Source organism: Heteronotia binoei, chromosome 2, assembly GCF_032191835.1.
Source record: "Heteronotia binoei isolate CCM8104 ecotype False Entrance Well chromosome 2, APGP_CSIRO_Hbin_v1, whole genome shotgun sequence".
In the NCBI taxonomy this organism is placed as follows: Eukaryota; Metazoa; Chordata; class Lepidosauria; order Squamata; family Gekkonidae; genus Heteronotia; species Heteronotia binoei.
In genome coordinates, this window is record NC_083224.1 from 62,248,069 (window position 1) to 62,268,096 (window position 20,028).

General features: G+C 44.6%; 1 protein-coding gene across 1 annotated transcript in view; it reads left to right on the plus strand.

Annotated features, from left to right (window-relative positions):
- The first annotated feature begins 744 nt into the window (after positions 1-744).
- The window catches only part of DENND2C (DENN domain containing 2C), a 47,354-nt gene continuing 28,070 nt past the window's right edge, over positions 745-20,028 (plus strand). Inside the window, exons 1-5 of the mRNA XM_060231182.1 lie at positions 745-1,689; positions 5,849-5,997; positions 6,342-6,448; positions 8,079-8,249; positions 19,297-19,393. Of these exons, the coding sequence (XP_060087165.1) occupies positions 914-1,689; positions 5,849-5,997; positions 6,342-6,448; positions 8,079-8,249; positions 19,297-19,393 (1,300 nt within the window). The 5' untranslated portion in view covers positions 745-913. The remainder of the gene's footprint in view (positions 1,690-5,848; positions 5,998-6,341; positions 6,449-8,078; positions 8,250-19,296; positions 19,394-20,028) is intronic.

A 20,028-nucleotide genomic window follows, 5' to 3' on the forward strand; every position in this document is an offset into this window, starting at 1 on the left:
TAAAACAAACCACTGTACAGCATGAGTAAAATCCATAAAACCAGTCTATAAACCAAGACCAGCATATGACAAAACAGACATCCAATCATTAACCAGAAATTATCCAAACCCATGGGTAAACATAAAGGGTTTTGGCCTGGTGCCTAAAATTCAAATAAGGAAGAGTCAGGTGAATTTAAATGCAGAACTGTGGTGATGTAGTCCCTTAGTTTGAATCTGAATCCTATTTTGGGCCACATACCTTACCTTGGAAAGTGAGGGCACTTGAAGCAGGGTCTTCATATAGTAGAACCTTTCTGTTCTTGGGTAGTTTCAGATGAGGAGATGGGGAGGGATGGTGGCTCAGTGGTAGAGCATCTGCTTGGGAAGCAGAATGTCCCTGGTTCAATCCCCGGCATCTCCAAAAAAGGGTCCAGGCAAAAAGGTGTGAAAAACCTCAGCTTGAGACCCTGGAGAGCCACTGCCAGTCTGAGAAGACAATACTGACTTTGATGGACCAAAGGTCTGATTCCGTATAAGGCAGCTCCATATGTTCATGTTCATGTCCTGGAAAAATCCTGGCCCCAAACTTTTAAAAATGTTTTATACTGCCTCTCCACCAACATAATTGAATAAAAATAAGTTCACATTTCAAAGGAAATCTATCGGAACATGACATTCTCTCTTTTGGGGGTGGTGGTGGTGGTTACTGAACATTTTGGTATCTCGCACCTTTACATTATTTTTTTGTATCTCTTCTTCAGGGTGGCATCAGGATGCATTTCCCCTTTCAGTACAGGAATTGGTTCACTTGACAAACTGGATTTGATTGGAGATCAACCAACGCTTGATTTGGATTTACAAATCTCAGACACTCTGTAAGAGGTTGGGCAGCATGCTGTGATGGGGCACTTGTAAATGAATCTTGCCTGCCATGCACCCCACAGGGAGTGTAGATGCCAGCTTTTCCCGTACAACTGTGCAAACTCTGTCTCGTAGCCATTGCCGGAACATAAAACAGAAGATTTCTCAATGGGAGGGTCGGACAAAAGGGAATTGCCAGGAGCAAAGGCAGAAACCCAAAGACTTTGGAGTCAAGTATGGCCATGACTCCAAGGATCAGCCAGCTGGTCCTGATCATGGCAGGAAGGTAGAAGGTTTACTAAATGTCAGGAGTCTTGGCTTAGATTTCCGGGAAAACCCTCATCTCTGCTCTGTGACTGAGGAGGAGGAGGAGAGACTCCAAGAGGCTGGTGTTTCAGACAGCCTTGTGGCTAAGCCACTCTCCAATGGTGTGATATCTGAAGAAGAGGATGATGAGGACTGGGAAGGGGAGAGGTTGCCCCCAGGGAACTTCTACACCTCACGGGATCTGTGGAAACAGATAGAAGCCCTTACCCCTGACAAAAAGGCTTTGGACTTGAAAAGGAAAAGGGAAAGTTGTGGCTCAACAGATAAGGAGCTGAATGCTGTGCCAACAAAGAGTTTGGAGAATATATACTGTGATGTTGAGGGCCAGGAGGGGCAGCCACCAGCCATTAATCCAGTACCCAAACCGCGAAGGACTTTCCGTTACCATTCAGAGGGCTGTAATGGAAGCCATGTTGAGCAGAAGCTACCAGAACGCCAGTGTAATGGTGGCTGCCCTACAAACTCTCAAGACCCTGAACAGAAAGTGGCCAGAAGAGGCCTCCGGGCCAGATCAAAGAGGTGGGTGTTCTGAGAGGGGTTTTCCTATGTTAAGAAGTTAGATTCCTCTCATCTTCTTTTCCCATACAAATCTTTATTGGGCTATCTTAAAAGCTGTGCAGAAAATTTCACCATTTAAAATTAATCCCCTCTCCCCCACCCCTGATGAAACCTGTTGTTTTTGTGTGTTACACTGGAGTATGAGAGTAAAGCGAGTTTAGTGTGGTATATTGTTTTCCTACCTTTTGGTCACTGTGGTGAAGCCTCATGGGCAAAGTGCTTGTGCTCTGTAGTTCTGCGTGGATGTAGAATTTCTGTTGAACTATAATTCAGCACTTTGAAAAGGTAAACTTTCTTGCTCATTGTTATATTTTAAAGGAACTTTATTGTTGTAAAGATAGGCAAGCATTTGGCTTGTGTATGCAGAATAAGCTATTTTGTGTAATATATCTAGGTTGTGGAATTCAGAGTTTAATGTTCTATTTGAGTTACACTACTGCCAAAGTTTAATTTTAAAAAGCTCACAACAACCTGATTTCTTGGTAAGCACAAGCATCAGATCTTCTGGATCAGGGGTCAACACGTTTACTCACCTTGGTGCTGAGTGTTCTTCCCTCTCTGAGGAGTGAAAGGTGTTAAGCCTCAGGCCCTAGTCATACTGAACCTCTGAAACTGAGTGCAGTAACAACAGGCCTCAAACCCTGAACTGTTGTAATTCATCTCAGTTTGGGTGACACTTCAAGAGCCTTTAAAGCTCTGCACAATGTCAGAGAGAGGGCCTACTACTACTAGGGTTGCCAGCCTCCAGATGGGGTCTGGAGTTGCCAGATCCAGGTTTGGAAATTCCTGAAGATTTGGGGATGGAGCCTGGGGAGGAAAAAGTACTCAGTGGGGTACAACACCACAGGGTCCACCTCCCACAGCAGCCATTTTCTCCAGGGGAACTGATCTCTGTAGTCTGGAGATGAGCTGTAATTCCATGGGGTCTCCAGGTCCCACCTGGAGGTTGGCTACCCTACATTATGCCCTCCTGCAGTCCCTGCCTCCCTAGGCTTCACTTCCAGATCTCTAGGAATTTTGTACGCTGGAGCTGGCAATCCTATGAAAGTGTGGGCCTGCTGAGGCTAGTCAAAATTTGCCATTCTTTGCTGGAACTTTGCCCATTTGAGCACTTCTTGAAAATTCCTTTGAGTGGAAGCACAGTTGCCTCCCCAGCATGAAGATAATTTAGATGTCATTTGTCATCCCAGTAAATTGTATGTAGACAAAAATAGGGTTGCCAGGTCTGTGCTGGAAAATACCTGGAGACTTTGGGGGTGGATCAGGGAGAGGGTGGGGTTTGAGGAGGGGAGGGGCCTCAGCATGGTACAATGCCATAATCCACCCTTCAGAGAAGCCATTTTCTCCAGGGGAACTGATCTCAGCCTGCTGGAGATCAGTTGTAAAAGCAGGAGATCCCCAGGCCCCATCTGGAGGCTGGCATGGAAAGCAGGGAAAATGCCTGGACTACTTGTAGATTCCCCCCCTCCCCAAACATGCTACTTCAAATATATCTGATATGCACAGATGTAAAAAATTCTGGCCAGAGGAATGAGATGTGATTGGAGGTGATATGTGTGAATTTAAATATGTGTTCACCCATTTACATCAAAAGTCAGATGAGGACACTCTTACTGAGCGGAGAGTAGGGTTCCCAAATCCCCCGCCTGGGCGAGGGACCCCTGATTTGGAGCCTCCTCCCCCCGCTCCCCAAATATCTGGAAAGCGGGGGGGAAATGGCGGCCCTTCCCACCTGCCCGAGCCAAGCCGAGGGCGAGCAGGCCTCTGGCTGGGTTCTGGCTGCCGACCGAGGTCTCGCGCCGCGCCGGCAGGGTGGGCTGGAGCTGAGCGCTCCCTCTCGGAGTCCTTTTCTCTTGGGTGGTGGGCGGCCGCGCAGCTTCCTTCCCACCTCAGCCCGGCTGGCTGGGGGCTCTTCCGTGCCCTGGTGGTGGAGCGCCGGCTGTCCCCGGAGGGAGGGAGGGAAGCTGGCGCGGCTGCAGCGGCATCTTGCTCGTGAGGAGGGCGACGGGGCGCGGGCAGCGGCTGCCTCGCTTGCAGCCTTCCTTGCTCCGGAGGAGCCCCGACGCCAGGCGAGGAGCTGCGGGCGCCGCCATGGCCGAAATCGGCATCGACCAAGCTGCCTGGCGTCAAGGAGGGTAAAGCGGCGGGGTTCCCACCAGGCGGGCCCTGCACTGCTGCCCTTGCCCCATGGCCCTCTCCGCCCTGCCCTGCCTGCGCACGGCCCCGAGGAGAAGGAGGCGGGCAGCCCCAGCGCCACCGACCGCAGCCCAGCCAGCCCTCCAGCCAGCGCCTGCCTTTCCAGGGAGCCCACCAGGTGGGCCCTGCACTGCTGCCCTTGCCCCACGGCCCTCTCCGCCCTGCCTGCGCACGGCCCCAAGGAGAAGGATGCGGGCAGCCCCAGCGCCACCGACCGCAGCCCGGCCAGCCCTCCAGCAAGTGCCTGCCTTTCCGGGGAGCCCGCAGGCAAAGCGCCCCGGCCTCCCTCCTTTCCTTCTGGGCCTGGGAGACACCCTCCCCGCAGCCAGGGGCCCGCTTGGGAGGGCTACCTTTCTCCAAGTGGGGCCTGGAGAGCTCCCGGAATGGACACGGAGCTCCTGGCTGCAGGGAGCCCCGCCCCCACCGGGAAAAGACGGCAGCTTTGGAGGAGGGTGGGCGCCCTCGAGGGCATGGCTTGCATCCCCCCCCCCCGGTCTGTGTCCTTAACAAGCTCTGCCTCCAAAGCTTCAGGGGTTTCCCGACCTGGAGCTGGCAACCCAGCGCCTCCCCAAGTAAGTCCCACTTAGTAAACTGAGCTAGGGCCATGCGATAAGGCTGCAATGTTCTGTGTGTTTTCTTAGGTTTCGTGGTGTTTGGTGTTCCAGCGGGTACTCTCTACCTACAGAGGTTCCATTTGCCCATGTCAACTCACAGCTACTGATGGCCCTCTCTTCCACAGCCTCTGTTATCCTGGCCCCGCTGGTGGACCTAGGGTTGCCAATCCCCAGGGTCGTCAGAAAGCGGGGGGGGGGGGGGGGGGGAGGGGAGGGAAATGTCTACTAGGCACTCTATTATTTCCTATGGAGAACGATTCCCATAGGGAATAATAGGGAATTGATCCGTGGGTATTGGGGGCTCTGGGGGGGGCTATTTTTTGAGGTAGAGGCACCAGATTTTTAGTATAGCATCTAGTGCCTCTCCCCAAAATACACCCCAAGTTTCAAAACAATTGGACCAGAAGGTCCAATTCTATGAGCCCCAAAAGATGGTGCCCCTATCCTTAATTATTTCCTATGGAAGAAATGCATTTAAAAAGGCATGCTGTCCCTTTAAATGTGATGGCCAGAACTCCCTTGGAGTTCAATTATACTTGTCACATCCTTATTTCTGGCTCCACCCCAATGTCTCCTGGCTCCACCCCCAAAGTCTCCTGGCTCCACCCCCAAAGTCCCCAGATTTTTCTTTAATTGGACTTGGCAACCCTAGCGGAGAAGCAAGGGTCACTCCTGTACCCCAGTCTCACTGCTTTCTGTTACATCCAGCATTATTCTTCCAATCCAGTTTATTTCCATTACCAGAGCCAAGCCAGTAGGAAAATCCTTACAGTATGGAGTGAGAGGAGGAGCCAGGATTTAGCTCTCCTCAGCTGTGCGTCCCATTTTTGCCACAAAGGAGACCTTCTTCCTCTCCCCTTCTACTTTAAATGTAAATGGGTAGACACTTCTATGTAGTTTATCCTTGGAATGTGGGTTTTGAGTTATGGGTGCAAGAATGAAAGGAGTTGGAACCTCCATCTGTGCTCTTCTTATATATCTATTAGTGTTTTGAAATTTAAAAATTGTTTTTCATGCCTTACCTTAAGGGAAAAAGTAGATCAAAGAGAAATTGAACTTGTTTAACAAGTTTGGGTGTCTAGATGCCCCCCGCTTTTTGTCTTTGAACATCCAGGTAGGTGAAATGAAAGTCATAAAAGTGACATTATCTATAATGTGACCTTTTCTAAAAGATCTAAAAAATTGGTGGTGGGAGAAAAAGACCTCTGAAAATTTCAGCCAGTGAACACAAGGCAGTGGCTAGGCAGGCTGTGTCATGTACTTCCTCTGGATGTCTCTAAGGATAAGACAACCTTTCATTTTGTTTTCAGAAAGTCCTTTGAATTTGAAGATATCCAAGGCTATCGAAACAGGATAGCTGCCTTGGAGTTCCAAAAGCTCCATGAAGAATTGAATGGCACTACAGATGTCCGCCTCTATTGCACACAGTCAGAGGACAATCTCTATGAGGACATTATTGGTATGTTTAAATAAGAGAGTGATGCTAGTGACTTAGATTAAGTAGTTTTACTGTCATTCTGGAAGTCATTCGTTACTTCTAGCCATCCAATGAACATATAAATGAGCCCCTGCGATCATATGTTATTTTGTTTTCAGGGAGGCAGGTATCTACAATCTCAGGGTGTTTACAAATTGAGAGGAAGGGTGTGGGGATGTGCCATGCACAGTGATGTTTTACTCCCCCTGTCTGGCTAAAGGCAGATGACCTAGGTCAAGAGGCACTGACCCAGTTTGGGCTTTTCTTTGCAAGCATGTGTGGCTGAATGGTGATTCTGACCTTCAAGAGACTTTTTTCCCCTTCAGATCCTGCTAAGGAGAATCTATATGAAGATATTAAAGTGAAGCCACTGTGGAAGATCCCAGCTGCTTGGAAGCTGCCTCCTGCCCGGAACACCTATAAGCCACCCAAGGTGAGGGCAATGTCTTTCTCTGTCTGCCCAGCATCCTCACCTAATATGGGCACAGTGCCTGCTCCCCAAAGATCAGGTTTCATCCTTCAGAAAGCTCAGTGAAAGGGAATACCTTCACACATGCATGCATGTTCATCAGTTGAAGCACTTTGAGGATGGATGGATGGATGGATGGATAGATAGATAGATAGATAGATAGATAGATAGATAGATAGATAGATAGATAGATAGATAGATAGATAGATAAATTTATTGTCATTGTTCTCAACAAAAAGAGAGCAACGAAATGAGGTGCTCTTCCACAAAACATACCAACACATCAAACACACATATTCATATTCATACCATTTAAATACATCTAAAACCATTTAAACCATTTAAACCATTAAAACCATTTAAACCATTTAAATATATCTAAAACAGATAATCCTTCATAACCCTGCATTTAGCCTAACCACAGCACTTGGATAGAAACTGTCCTTAAATCTGTTTGTCCTAGCCTTCAACACTCTATATCGTCTACCTGACGGTAAGATCTCAAAAAGCAAATGGCCCAGATGTGAAGGGTCCCTTAGGATCATTTGTATCTTCCTTTTACATCCCATATTATACAGATCCACCAATGAGGGGAGAGAACATCCACAAATCTTTTGTGCTCTCAGTCTGTGATGGTGATTTCACACATGCAAGTCCTCTCTTGATGTTGTGTGTGTGTGTGAATGTACCCTTAGACAGCAGGCACAAATTGCAGCAGTGTAGGCATTAGTTTAAGCTCTCTTTATTCACAGTTGATACTCTGTACTTCCCATTAGGAGATTCAAGGTGAGGGGGAAATTAAAAAATTAATAAATTTCAAAAACTGGTTCTGTATCAACAATACTGTAGTGGGAAGGGAACTTGTGCTGCCTGTTAACTCCTTAGTGAACCTGCAGCTTGGCCTGTATGGTAACATACTGTGTGTCCTTGGCAAATCATTTATGTTTAAAAAAGAGAGCATCTAAGAGAACATGTCTGTCTGCTTTGTTCCTGTTCCTCATTAGACTCTTTTATTTCTCTGTCACTGCCAGAAGCATAACAACTGAGGACTAAACTACATGTTACACTGGGGATCTGTGATCAGATCACTCAAATATTGTACTTTGTCTTCAAAAAACCACCATAGGGATTTGGATTAGGGCTGTGGTGAGGGGATAATATCCTTTTCCCCATGCCATTCTCTGATAAAAATCCTTTCCTGTTAAAACTGCAATTTGTTCCAGTGAGAGAAAAAGACAAGCACCCATACTGTACAGTCTTTTCCCTATAGGGCTTATAGCTACTGGATCAGGGAGGTGGTTGTTTATCAAGGAAATGGCGCTGGGGGGCTGGAGTTTAGCTACCATGCCCCAGTCCAGATCAGGACCTCTATCTGGGTGGATGCTTTTTAAGGTTCAAGTACCTGGTGGGAGATCTGGTCACTTTGTGAACACATTAAACAGGCCTCTGGAAAGGTGATGTATGTTTTTCAAATATATCACAGATCTGTCATGTAATGTATAGTGACCCCCATTAGCAATATTGATATGGGGGTCCTGATGAGAGTGGGAATCTATTTCTAGCAAAGCATTCACTCTCTTGTCCTTTTGTTTAGCTTCCCCCCAAGCCACATTTCCTTCATCGCAAAACCCTGGAGTTAAAGAGTGCTCGGATCTGCCTACGTGGGAAGCTGGCAAAAGACACAACTCTACCTGTTACACTGACTGAATGGAAGTTCTTTAAGGCAGGCGAGGCTGGAAGCAGGAAGAAGAAAAATCTTCCACGGGTGAGGAAGGATTTAAAAATATATATATTTTAAAAATATATAAAAGATTAACATTAAAAGATTAAAATATGCAGCTATCACCATGCCACTATTAAAGCAGCTAGAACACATGCTTACCCTTCAAGGCCAGTCTAAATAATTCAGCTGTGCATGCCCTGCAGAACTAAACAAGTCCGGCAGGACACAGGTGTTATCTGAGAGTTCATTCCATGGGGTCGAGGGCACAACTGAGAAGGCCTTCCCCTGGTGACAGCTTGCCAAACCACCTGGGGCCAGACACCTGCAAGTGGCCCCTAGATGATGATCGACAGGAGTGTGGGGAGTTGTAATGGGAGAGGTGGTCCCAGATAGTTAAGGGTTTTGAATGTTAACAGCCTGATGGGAAAGGGCGGAATATAAGTTCACTAAATAAATAAATTAACACCAACACCTTCAATCGAGTCTGGAGATCAATAGGGAGCCCATGCAGCTGCTGCAGAATTGGAGAAATATGAGCTGACTGATGTTCCAGTTAGCAACCTGGTAGCTGCATTCTGGACCGCCTGCAGTTTCCATAGAGTTTTCAAGGGTAGCCCTATGTAGAGCAAATTGCAGTAGTCCAGTCTGGAGGTGACCGTTGCATTGATCAATATGGCAGTGTCTGACCCAGCTGGCAGGCCTGGTGTAGATGAAAAAATGCCAACCATGCTACCATGGGCACTTGTTTATCCAGTGATAGTGCAGAATCCATCCACATCCTGAGACCCTTTACAGTGACATGGAGTGAGAGCACATTGGAATGCTGGTTGCTGCACTAATTATTTGATGCGGAGCTTTGTTTAATTATTATTTGCACTAATTATTTGATGCGGGAGGGATGGTGGCTCAGTGGTAGAGCATCTGCTTGGGAAGCAGAAGGTCCCAGGTTCAATCCCCGGCATCTCCAAAAAAGGGTCCAGGCAAATAGGTGTGAAAAACCTCAGCTTGAGACCCTGGAAAGCTGCTGCCAGTCTGAGAAGACAATACTGACTTTGATGGACCAAGGGTCTGATTCAGTATAAGGCAGCTTCATATGTTCATATGTTTGTTTGTACTGTGACTGATTTACAAAACCAGCTATCACATTAATTCCCCAATGCTCAGTAATTACAATCTAATTCTAGGTTGTAAATCTATATTTAATATGTTTTGATATGTTTATTATAATTAGTTTTATTATGATTTTATTGTGATTTTATTTTATTTGATGTACTCTGCTCTGAGCCCCCAATGGGGGAACGGGTGGAATATAAATAAACAATTAATAATAATGATGATGTAGAAGGATTTAATATATTTTTTTTAGAACTCAAGACAATCTTGTTGTAAATAGAAAAGGGAGGTTTTAAAAACAGCTGATTAGGAGAGTAGCTGATATTGGCTTTATGCTTGAATTCAGTCCACCCATTTGTTTATCTTAATGCTACATTTATGCCTTCATACTTATTACCTAGTAGGCAATGTGTAGCAAGATGTGATTAATCCTCCTTCACACAGGGAATTAACCTCTGCCTTTGGCAAAACGGGGCCTTAATGATATTTGCAGAGGCTCAAAGTGATCCTGAGTTGATTTGGTCTCCCTGGATTTGTGTAGCTTCTTTCTCTGAATCTGCTGATTCTCAAATTAACATTTAACCTCCAAACTGTTTTTTGCTTAATACTGCTGAAGAGCTCATTAAGAAGGAGCCTGTTTCTTAAAACTTGGATACATTTTTCCTGATGCGTTTCCTGCCGCTCCCTCCCATGGGTGAGTGACTAACGGAAAAGCATGCATGGGGTAGTCAGAGAAACAAGAATGGGCTTTGTGCTGCCCGTGTGTTGAGGGACTTGGGCTCTCGGTGCCTTTGGGTCAACTTCTCCACGTTTAGATGAATCTCTAGCTCCACATCAGTAAATGCATGTATTCATGTACAGTTTCTAGAAGCAATCTTCGGTAAGAAAACAGTAACCACAATTTATACAGTAAGATGTGTTGTTGTCTAGCTAAAAACTTAAGCAATAGGAACTCCCAGTTCTGTCACCTAATTGGATAGAGCTAGCCACAGAGCTTCATAAGAATTATTTCTGCTGCTGCAAAGGGAATTGTATGTATGTGTACAGAGGGGAATGTGAGTATATCGGCCAGGCCAGGGTAACTGCCTGTCCAAGTTTTATATATCAGCATTTCTCAGAGTGTGCAGAGATGATCATAAACACCCACCCATTCAGGAGGAATGATGAAATATCCCACTCTGAATGTCCTTCCTTAGACAAATGGACCTTGCCTTAAGACCCCCAAAGCACCTCCAGAAATGTGGGAATAATTTACCGAGAGAGGAAGCACATGTTATTCTCTCGCCCTGAACTGCTAAAACTTGGCTGCAATTGCTGGACTGAGGCCCAAATGAAGCAGAAACATGTCTTCATCAACCCCAGCTGAAAAGCATGTGCTCTCCAGCATCTGCAGCTCCCAGCAGCTTCTTCTGGAGCCTTGGAGCCACTTCACACTTTGCATGGTGTTTGAGTCCCCTACCATTTATTGTCCTTTATGGTGTAAATGGTGAAGTGAAGACACACATCTTCAGACTCACCCTAAACATTTGCCAAGAAGCTCTCTGGTTTGTGTTTCTGGCTGAATGGGGCCCATGTTGTGACAAAATTTATCTCCGCAAACACTGATGTAGCTATTTAAAGCATCAAGGGGCTTTCCTTTTAGCAGAACTAGGACCCAGGCTTGGAAAATACTGGGTGTGCAGATGTCAGACAGAAGGAAGTTCATGCAGGAAATTCAGTGCTTCCTGCATAAGGGCAGTGGTGGCCTAAGGTCAAGCTGCACTCCCTCACGTTCCTGCCTGACCCGAAGGTCTCTGCAACCCTTTCTTCCTCTGTGAGCCTGTCTCTGCTGAGTTTGCTGAGGTCACAGAAAGGGTTGGGACTGTGAACAGATTTACCTGGTGTCTATAGCATTTGCTTTTCTGCATTATTTGAGGTTATGGGAACAAGCAGACCCCACCCTGTTGCCTTTGCTTGGAATGTTGAATGCATTCTTAAAGCTAGGGCAAGAGGGAACTTGGCCTGCGCACCGTGTCTAGAATAGGAAAGCAGTTCCGCAGGAGACCAGAGTGTCAGCAGGCTGGAACTTGACATGTTGAGGCAAAGAGCTCTCAGCCTGCCTGTGGCTTGAGCAGCCTGACACCCTGGTGGGTTGGGCTGCTGATGGCACTCACTTTTAGCACATGGCTCTTTCTTTGCAACTGACTGAAGCCAGTCAGCCAAACCAAAGGTTAGCTAGTAGCTGAGCAGCCACTGGCCCAGGAAACTGGAACTCTGTTTCACTTTCTATTGCTCTGCTCTAAGTGTTAGTACTTTCCTTCCTTCCAAACCTGTGAGACCAAACTATTCCTCAGTTTATCTGAGGATAACGTGTGAGCTCTCCCTTTGTAATAGCATACAGAAAACGGAGGTCATGGCAAGAGTAAATACAAAGACCAATGGAACCATGCCAATACGCTCCTCCAAAATTATAAATAAAACTTCATATATTTACAATTCTCATTCATTCTGTCTTCATATGCTGCAATACTATAATAATATCCTGCACCTGGTCAATACAAACAATGCATCTTTCAGGTTAATACACTGTGCATGTCTTACAATAATTCATTCATTTATACCAAAGTCCATCATTCATCCTGAACCAAATAGCCAGACAAGAAATCAATAATTCATTCAGGAAATAAAATCCTTCAAACCACGTAATCAATTTCTGAATATGCAGTATAGTCCAAAAAAATACAGACCAAGACTTCAGAATGTGCTCTTCATTTTGTATAATCGTCTAATAATGGACTGCTTTTGCAACATATTCAGGTGTTACTCCTCTTGACATCAAATCTGAACATAAATGCCCTGCCGTCTACTTCTCTTAATTGCTCTATATTGTGGACACTACACAAACAATTCTGTATTACTTGCTGATGGATTCAGTCCTCATTTCACCTTTGGACAGCTCTCAAGAATGTGGAAATCAATTGTGCGAGACACTTGTACATCACTTGCTGCTGTGCCGACTTCCTGGCAAAGAGGCTTATGATGCTGAGAACATGAAAACAACCCCCTTTCCATTAGTAGAGAGGGAATCAAGCAGCTGTCATGCCAGCTGGTACTCAAACAGTCCATACCTTATCTTTTAGTAGGGCTGCCAACTCTGTTGGGAAATACCTGTCTATTTGGGCAGTGGAGCCCAGGGAAAGCGAGACATGAGGAAGGGAGGGACCTAAACAGGGTATAATGCTATAGGTTCCACGCTCCAAAGCAGCTATTTTCTCTAGGGGAGCTGGTCTCTAGGTTTTGGGGTTAGTTGTAATTCCAGGAGATTTCCAGGCCTCTTCTGATGCCAGATCTTGTCATCAGAAGAGGTTTTTTCCTCACCTCTTGGCATTCTAGCTTGAAGAAAATGGACTTTTTTGTAATTGTATTTCTGTGAGAATTTTCTGATATATATTGAATTGATATACTCAATGAAATTATTTATTATTTGTTATCGATATTGGTATAGTTTAATTCATTATATAGAATTGCATTCCTGATAGTGTTGCACCCACCTGGAAGTTGGCAACCTTACCTTAGGGCTCAGCCAAACCTGCTCAAAACAAGTTCCGATTTTTCCCAAGGAAACTAATAATAACCCCCTGCATCACAAATGAAGTAGTTTGCATAAATGTATCACCATGTTTATAGTTTCCCACAGAAACTGGAATATTTTAGCACTGATTGGAAAGGTAGACAAAGGAGAGCTTGGAATGGTCTCTTCTGAGCTGACTGGGCTTAAAGCCTTGGGGTTACACACAAGTAGGTTCTCAGTGGAGTGTAATGGTACAGAGTCCACCCTTCAAAGCAGCCTTTTTCCTCAGGGGAACTGATCTCCATAGTCTGGAAATCAGTTGTAATCCTAGGAGATCACCAGATCTCACCTTGGAGGTTAGTAACCCTACTCACAAGTCCTGACATGAACCACTGGGTATTTTTGTCTAAAGCCCTTATTTGGTTTCTAAGGTTTTAGAAGATGTCCTTATCCCCCTGGGTAAATGCCTCTTTGCCTAAGCACTTCGTCCACATTTGTCACATACACTGATACCCAGGGCTTTTTTTGAGCAGGAACACACAGGAAAGCAGTTCCGACTGGCTTTCTGTCAGGGTGTGTGGCCTAATATGCAAATGAGTTCCTGCTGGGCTTTAAAAAAACAAAAACAAAAAAAGCCCTGTGTGAAACAATGGTGACATCAGGGAATGTGGCCTAATATGCAAATGAGTTCCTGCTGGGCTTTTTCTAAAAAAGAAAAGGCCTTAGTGATACCCCAATCCCCAGATAAGAATAGCTTGCTACAGACTACCATGGTCCTTTCCCTTCTATTCTGGCAGATAATATGCACCAGTTCTGGAGGGGTAGAGGAACTCTGTATTTTCTCAGGAAAATAATGGCACAAATCATTACTGGTTTGAGGACTTGGACTATAAACATGAAAGACCATTTTTAAATCTCTCTTACTTGTAGATTTCCTAAGATAGCTTTCAGAAACTCACTGTGTCTCTTGCCTATCTCACAGAGTTGTAAGAATGAGAGATAAGAATAGTAGAGATGTACCCCCGCCCCCAAAATACTCTTAACAATAATAGTAGTAGAGGTCTGATCGTTGTTTTCACATGGAAAATTCTATTCCCCCCCCCCAAGAGCAACTAAGTTTTGGAATACTGAACATGTTTTTCGTCCTGTGGGCATGATTATATCCTTGCAGGTCCTTAGGCCCTTAAATTTGCATAGGTTTGCTTGTGCCCAGTCACAGAGCTAAACCTAGCCATGCTATGAGACTCTATTTGGGTCCTGAGAAGGCTAGGAGTATTTCTGCACACCAAGAGTTGTAGGTTCCTTTGGGCAGCTTTTGTCAGCATATACAAATGCTCAATAAGGCATTAGGCTAGTGACTCCTGAGATCATGCTGATCTAACTGACAGTGTCAAATATGACTTCAGTGCTTACCAGGTCTCAACAAGGTGAAACCAGTTCTGACTGGCATTTGGTAACGAGTGCAAAGATTGAATGTCCAGTGCACAGTGACTCAGCACTTGTAACTCATTGGTGCATATACTATGTAATATATGTATATAAGCAGTGCTGTACTGTTCAATGTATCCTTCTACTCTAGATAGTTTGCTTGGCGAAGCACTTTGCTGGTGGATGTAAATAAATTGTATATAGTTAAGCACAGAGTGTCGTTGGACTTTTGCTTGCTATATTGACTCTCCTACCAGGGCTAATAATAACGATAAAACTACAGGGTTATGGGCCCAGTCTGCTATGCACTGGAGGCTTTAGATGAGGCCAGCCTGCTGTGGTGAACCGAGCCAGAGTGGATGTCTGCTGCCATTGTTTGAGAATGAGAGCAAGGACGAGCTCCGTAAGGCTTTGAATAGCAGTGCAGAGAAGACGTCAGCATGGCTCATATTTCAACAGCCCAGCTTGTCCAGAAGCTCACCTCCATTAACTATAGTGTGTGGGCACTCCGTATGGAACATTTCCTCAAACGAGAGGGTCTGTGGTTGATGGTCAAAGCACCTCCAGCCCAGCTTGATGATGATGACGCGGTAAAGAATGAGAAGGTGCTGGCTAACATTGTCCTTAGTGTGGGAGACGACCAGCTGGTTCATGTTTCTGGTAAGACCACAGCGAAAGCTACTTGGGACAGTCTAAAAGCAGTCTATATACAAAGTACTGCAGGCTCCCTGATTGCTATTACTCGTCGGCTATACAGGACGGTAATGAAGCCAGGAGAGTCTGTAAGGGCACGCTTAAATGCACTGGCGGAATGTTGCCAACAGCTAGAGCAGAGGGGGAAGAATGTTCCAGAAGAAGATAGAGTATACATAATTCTCAGCTTGCTGTCTGCTGAATTCAACATGCTCATTACTGCGCTTGAGACAGCTGAAGCAAGCAAACTGACCTTGGCATATGTCACTGGTCGACTTCTCGAGGAGGAGAAGAGGCTACAGGAGTCAAGTTACACTAAGGCTTGGCAGTGATCCAGACTGGGGGAGAAAGCGAATGTCAGCACCAGCATTTCACTTGACGACGCCAGGAATCGGCAGGGAGAAGCGTCGGAGGTGGCTCTAAATGTGCGGAAATGTTTTTATTGCGGTTCAACGGCACATCTTAAGTATGCCTGAAGGCAAGGAGGAAAGTCTAAGATTGCTCCAAGGCTTCGCTGATGGTGACAGATGCTACTACTACTCCAGGAGTATGGATTTTAGACTTGGGGGCATCACAGAATTTCTGCAGAGATGAACATTTGCTCCACGACAAAAAGCCTTCCGATCTTCAGCATGTTAGTTTGGCTGATGGACCTAATTCAGAGATCCTATGCAGGGGCATGTAAATTTTCCGGCTTTGCAGCACACTTTCTCTGAGGTGCTGTGCGTTCCCTCATTAGAGAACAATTTATTGAGTGTGCCTGTCTTAGATAAGGCTAGCTTTATGGTCACTTTTTCTGATAAGACATGTAAAGTCATAAAAGGAGGGAAAGTGCTGGGAGATTACAGAACAATGTTTATGTTCTTGAGAACTCATCAGGAACAGTCAAGGCTGTAACAAATTCTAACTCTTATGACAATTGTGTACATTTGATGCACAGGATATTGGGGCATGCTAGTTTCCATGCTATAAACAAAACATTCTATTGTGGGGAAGGGAAGTGTGAAAGATTGCAGTCAATTCCTTGACTGTGAGATATGCAAGTGCACTAAATCACAAGCTTTCCCCGTAGCTCGCAAGAGCGATAGAGTGTCGGCAAGGCCATTAGCTTTAATGCATGCAGATCTGATTGGTCCATATCCCAAAAGCCACTCCAATAACAAATTTGCTTTAATCCTAACTGATGACTACTCCAGATTTCTTGGGTGTGTGCGTTAAAGCAGAAATCAGATGTATTCACCACTGTGAAATACTGGTACAAAAAGGTTCAGAAACAACTAGGTAATCTGTGTGCTATTCAAACAGATATGGGAGGAGATTTTATGTCCTCTGTGTTTAAAAGGTGGATGCAAATACATGGGATATCTCATAAAGTGGCTAATGTAGCAGTGCCTCAGGAAAATGGGGTTGCCGAATGAAAAGGTGGAATGTTGCAAACGATGCATTCTATGTTAAAGGATGCTGGGTTACCTATCAGTTTTTGGGCAGAAGCTTTAAAAGCTGCTTGCTGTGTGAACAATAGACTCTGGTCTAAATCAATTGATAGCATTCCGTATAAGATGCTATATAACAAAAATCCCAACCTAGATCACCTAAGAGTGTTCGGTACGAGAGCTTGGGTAAACATTCTGGTTAACCAAAGGAGAAAAGGAAGTGCAAGATCTAAAAAACTTCTATTTCTGGGTTACCAAACTGGCATGAAAGCCTATCGGTTTGCTCACGATCAACAGAATATTAGCTTCAGCAGATCTGCTAACTTTTGTGAACACCAGGGGTGGCAAAGAATCCATGCTAATGATTTGCCTGATCAGGTTGCACTGCCTATTATAACTGAGGAACAAACCACTACTGTAAAACAGGAGATATGTTCTCCTTCACCTAGTGTCTCTGAGGGTGAACAAAATACATCAGAACCTAGAAGGTCAACTAGGAGGACTAAGGGTGTACCACCTGACAGATATGGGTTTGATAATACCTCAGTGAATCATGTTTATGTGAGAGAGCCACAAAGCTTTCAGGAGGTATTGAATATGGCAGAACTGGAAAGGCTGCTTGGCAGGAGGCCATGCAGAGGGAGTACAGCTCGTTATCCAAAAATAATGTGTTTTCTTTGACTTGTCTGCCAGTTGATAAAAAGGCTATTGGGTGTCGGTGGCTGTACAAAGTGAAAACACTGCCAGATGGTCAAATGCAGAGAAAAGCAAGGTTGGTTGCTAGAGGTTTTTCTCAAATAGAAGGTGAAGACTATGATCCAGTGTTCACTCCGACTGTAAAAGCAGACACTTTAAAAGCAGCATTGTGTGAAGCAGGGCAAGACAAGATGCGGGTACATCACTTTGATTTTACCGCTGCTTACTTAAATGTACATCTAGAGAAAGAGCTGTATATGGAACAGATACCAGGCTTTGAGAACTCATTTGATATTGAAACTCAACGAAGCATTATATGGCTTAAAACAAAGTGCCAGGGAATGGAACCAGTGCTTGAGTAAGGCATTGATTGGTTTTGAGTTTGAACAAGGTATAGCTAATCCCTGTATGTTTAGCAAAACAATTGAACAAACAAAATGTTATTTATTAGTTTTTGTGGATGACATATGTTTTTTGTTCTACCCTGATACACAATTGAAATGGTTTATGGAGTCAACTCAAAATCTGTTCAAGATAAAACACTTGAGTAACATACGACACTATTTGGGAGTTGACATAATCAGAGACTCACAAGGATGGTTTAGTCTGAATCAGAAAGAGAAAATATTTAAACTCTTTGAAAAATATAACATGCTGGATGCACATTGTGTAGACTCACCAATGACAACAGGTTATAAAAACGAGCCTGATAGAGTATTTGAGAACACGTCTATGTATCAATCTCTAATCGGTTCATTGCTGTATATTGCCTGTTGGTCCAGACTTGACATATGTTTTGCTGTACACATGTGTCAGAAAAGCTCAAATCCTTATGCTAAGAACTGGGTTGCAGCAAAAAGGGTACTCAAATATCTTAAGGGTACTGCCAACTACACATTGGTGTTGAAAGCTAATGAGGCACAACAAATCACTGCCTACAGTGACTCAAGCTGGGGTGATAGGCAGGATGGTAGATCCGCAACAGGGTATGTCATGTACATAAATGGTGCATTGGTACTGTGGAAATCATTAAAACAGACCTATGTGGCCACTAGTACTTGTGAAGCTGAATATGCTGCACTTAATGATTGTGTAATACAACTAGAGTGGCTGTACCAATTACTGCTTGATCTAGAAATACAATGCAAACTGCCAATACGTGTGTGCTGTGACAACACTGCAGCTCTGCAGCTAGCAGATGCACAAGGAATAAAACCACGAAGCAGACACATTAACATCAGGTATCAAAATGTTAACGATGTTGTGCAAAGAAAGTTAATCGTGTTATAGGATTGTATATCTGTAATGAATGTGGCTGATAGGTTTACCAAAAGCCTAAGTGTGGACAAGTACACAAATCTGAGGTCTAGATTAGGTCTCACTGCCTATGTCTTAGGGGGAGTGTCAGCATATACAAATGCTCAATAAGGCATTAGGTTAGTGACTCCTGAGATCATGCTGATCTGATAGTCAGTGTCAAATATGACTTCAGTGCTTACCAGGTCTCAACGAGGTGAAACCAATTCTGACTGGCATTTGGTAATGAGTGTAAAGATTGAATGTCCAGTGCACAGTGACTCAGCACTTGTAACCCATTGGTGCATATGCTATGTAATATATGTATATAAACAGTGCTGTACTGTTCAATGTATCCTTCTACTCTAGATGGTTTGCTTGGCGAAGCACTTTGCTGGTGGATGTAAATAATGTAAATAAATTGTATATAGTTAAGCACAGAGTGTTGTTGGACTGTTGCTTGCTGTATTGATTCGCCTACCAGGACTAATAATGATAAAACTACAGTTTCCTATACTTGCAACCATCACATTATCCCCCATAGTACTTGGAGAAGTTATCTGTCCCCAGTTTGTTTAGTAGTTCATAGGTCTCAGTTCTGCCACTGAAATCCAATTTCTGCCTGGAGTATATGTACCGAGCACTGACTTGGCATCTTCCGAATAGTATTTTTGCATGGTGCTTTCAGAAGCCAGGTTATTCAGTGTTTGCTCTTTGGATCAATTGGTATATCTGTACTATGTGGTTGATAATAACCCTTACCGTATTTCCTAGCTGTAGTTTTTCATGAAACAGGTATGTTAATTGCATGTTAGGCTTTGTGGTTCTTGCTTTGACTTGTGAGGCTGTATTGATTTCCACTTTGTCATTTGGGCTTCAGCTTGTGTTGAAGATACAGGAGATATTTGACTCCAAACGAGGGAAGAAGAAGGTGAAGTTGGTGACTAATACAGGAAAAGAAGCTTCTCCAGCCAAAGGTATAGATGCTTGGTTCTGTGCAATTCTCTTTGAAGGACAGCTAATGTTGATGAGGATGCCTTGCAGATATTGTAGATATTGCAGATATGTAGCAGTTCTGAGGGCCTTGTATCCCCTGGGTGAACACCCCATTCCTGTCGAACAGACATCATCTGGGAGTTCAGTGCTCAGGCACATGTAGGCCTGAGTCAGATCAAGACGGCTTTAAGCCTTCCCTTCACCCCAGTTTCCTGACCTGAAATGGCCTTGTGGAGCTACTGTTTCCCCATTGGAGAAACTTACATATATTGATGAGCTGTATATAAATTTCCCTAACTTGGCAAATAGCAGCTCCGTAGTTAATCTGTATTCTGCAGATCAGGGATGTTGATTTACTTAATGTGATTAAACAGTTACGGTGATCTATCCTCCTTCAGTGGTTTGTATTGCACAATTATGCAGAAACCTCACTGGAAATATAAAGCGAATGTCACTTGCATTAGTGAACAGCTAGAGAGCATGTGTGTGTTGCAACCAATTGCTCCGCAAAGAGCGCTTATGCTGAATGGGGCAGTTTTGACCGGCTGTTGGTGTCAGAGGCTCGTGACAGGTCATGAGCTGCCTCTAGCACTCCTCCTTCCCCTCCCAAGTGGCA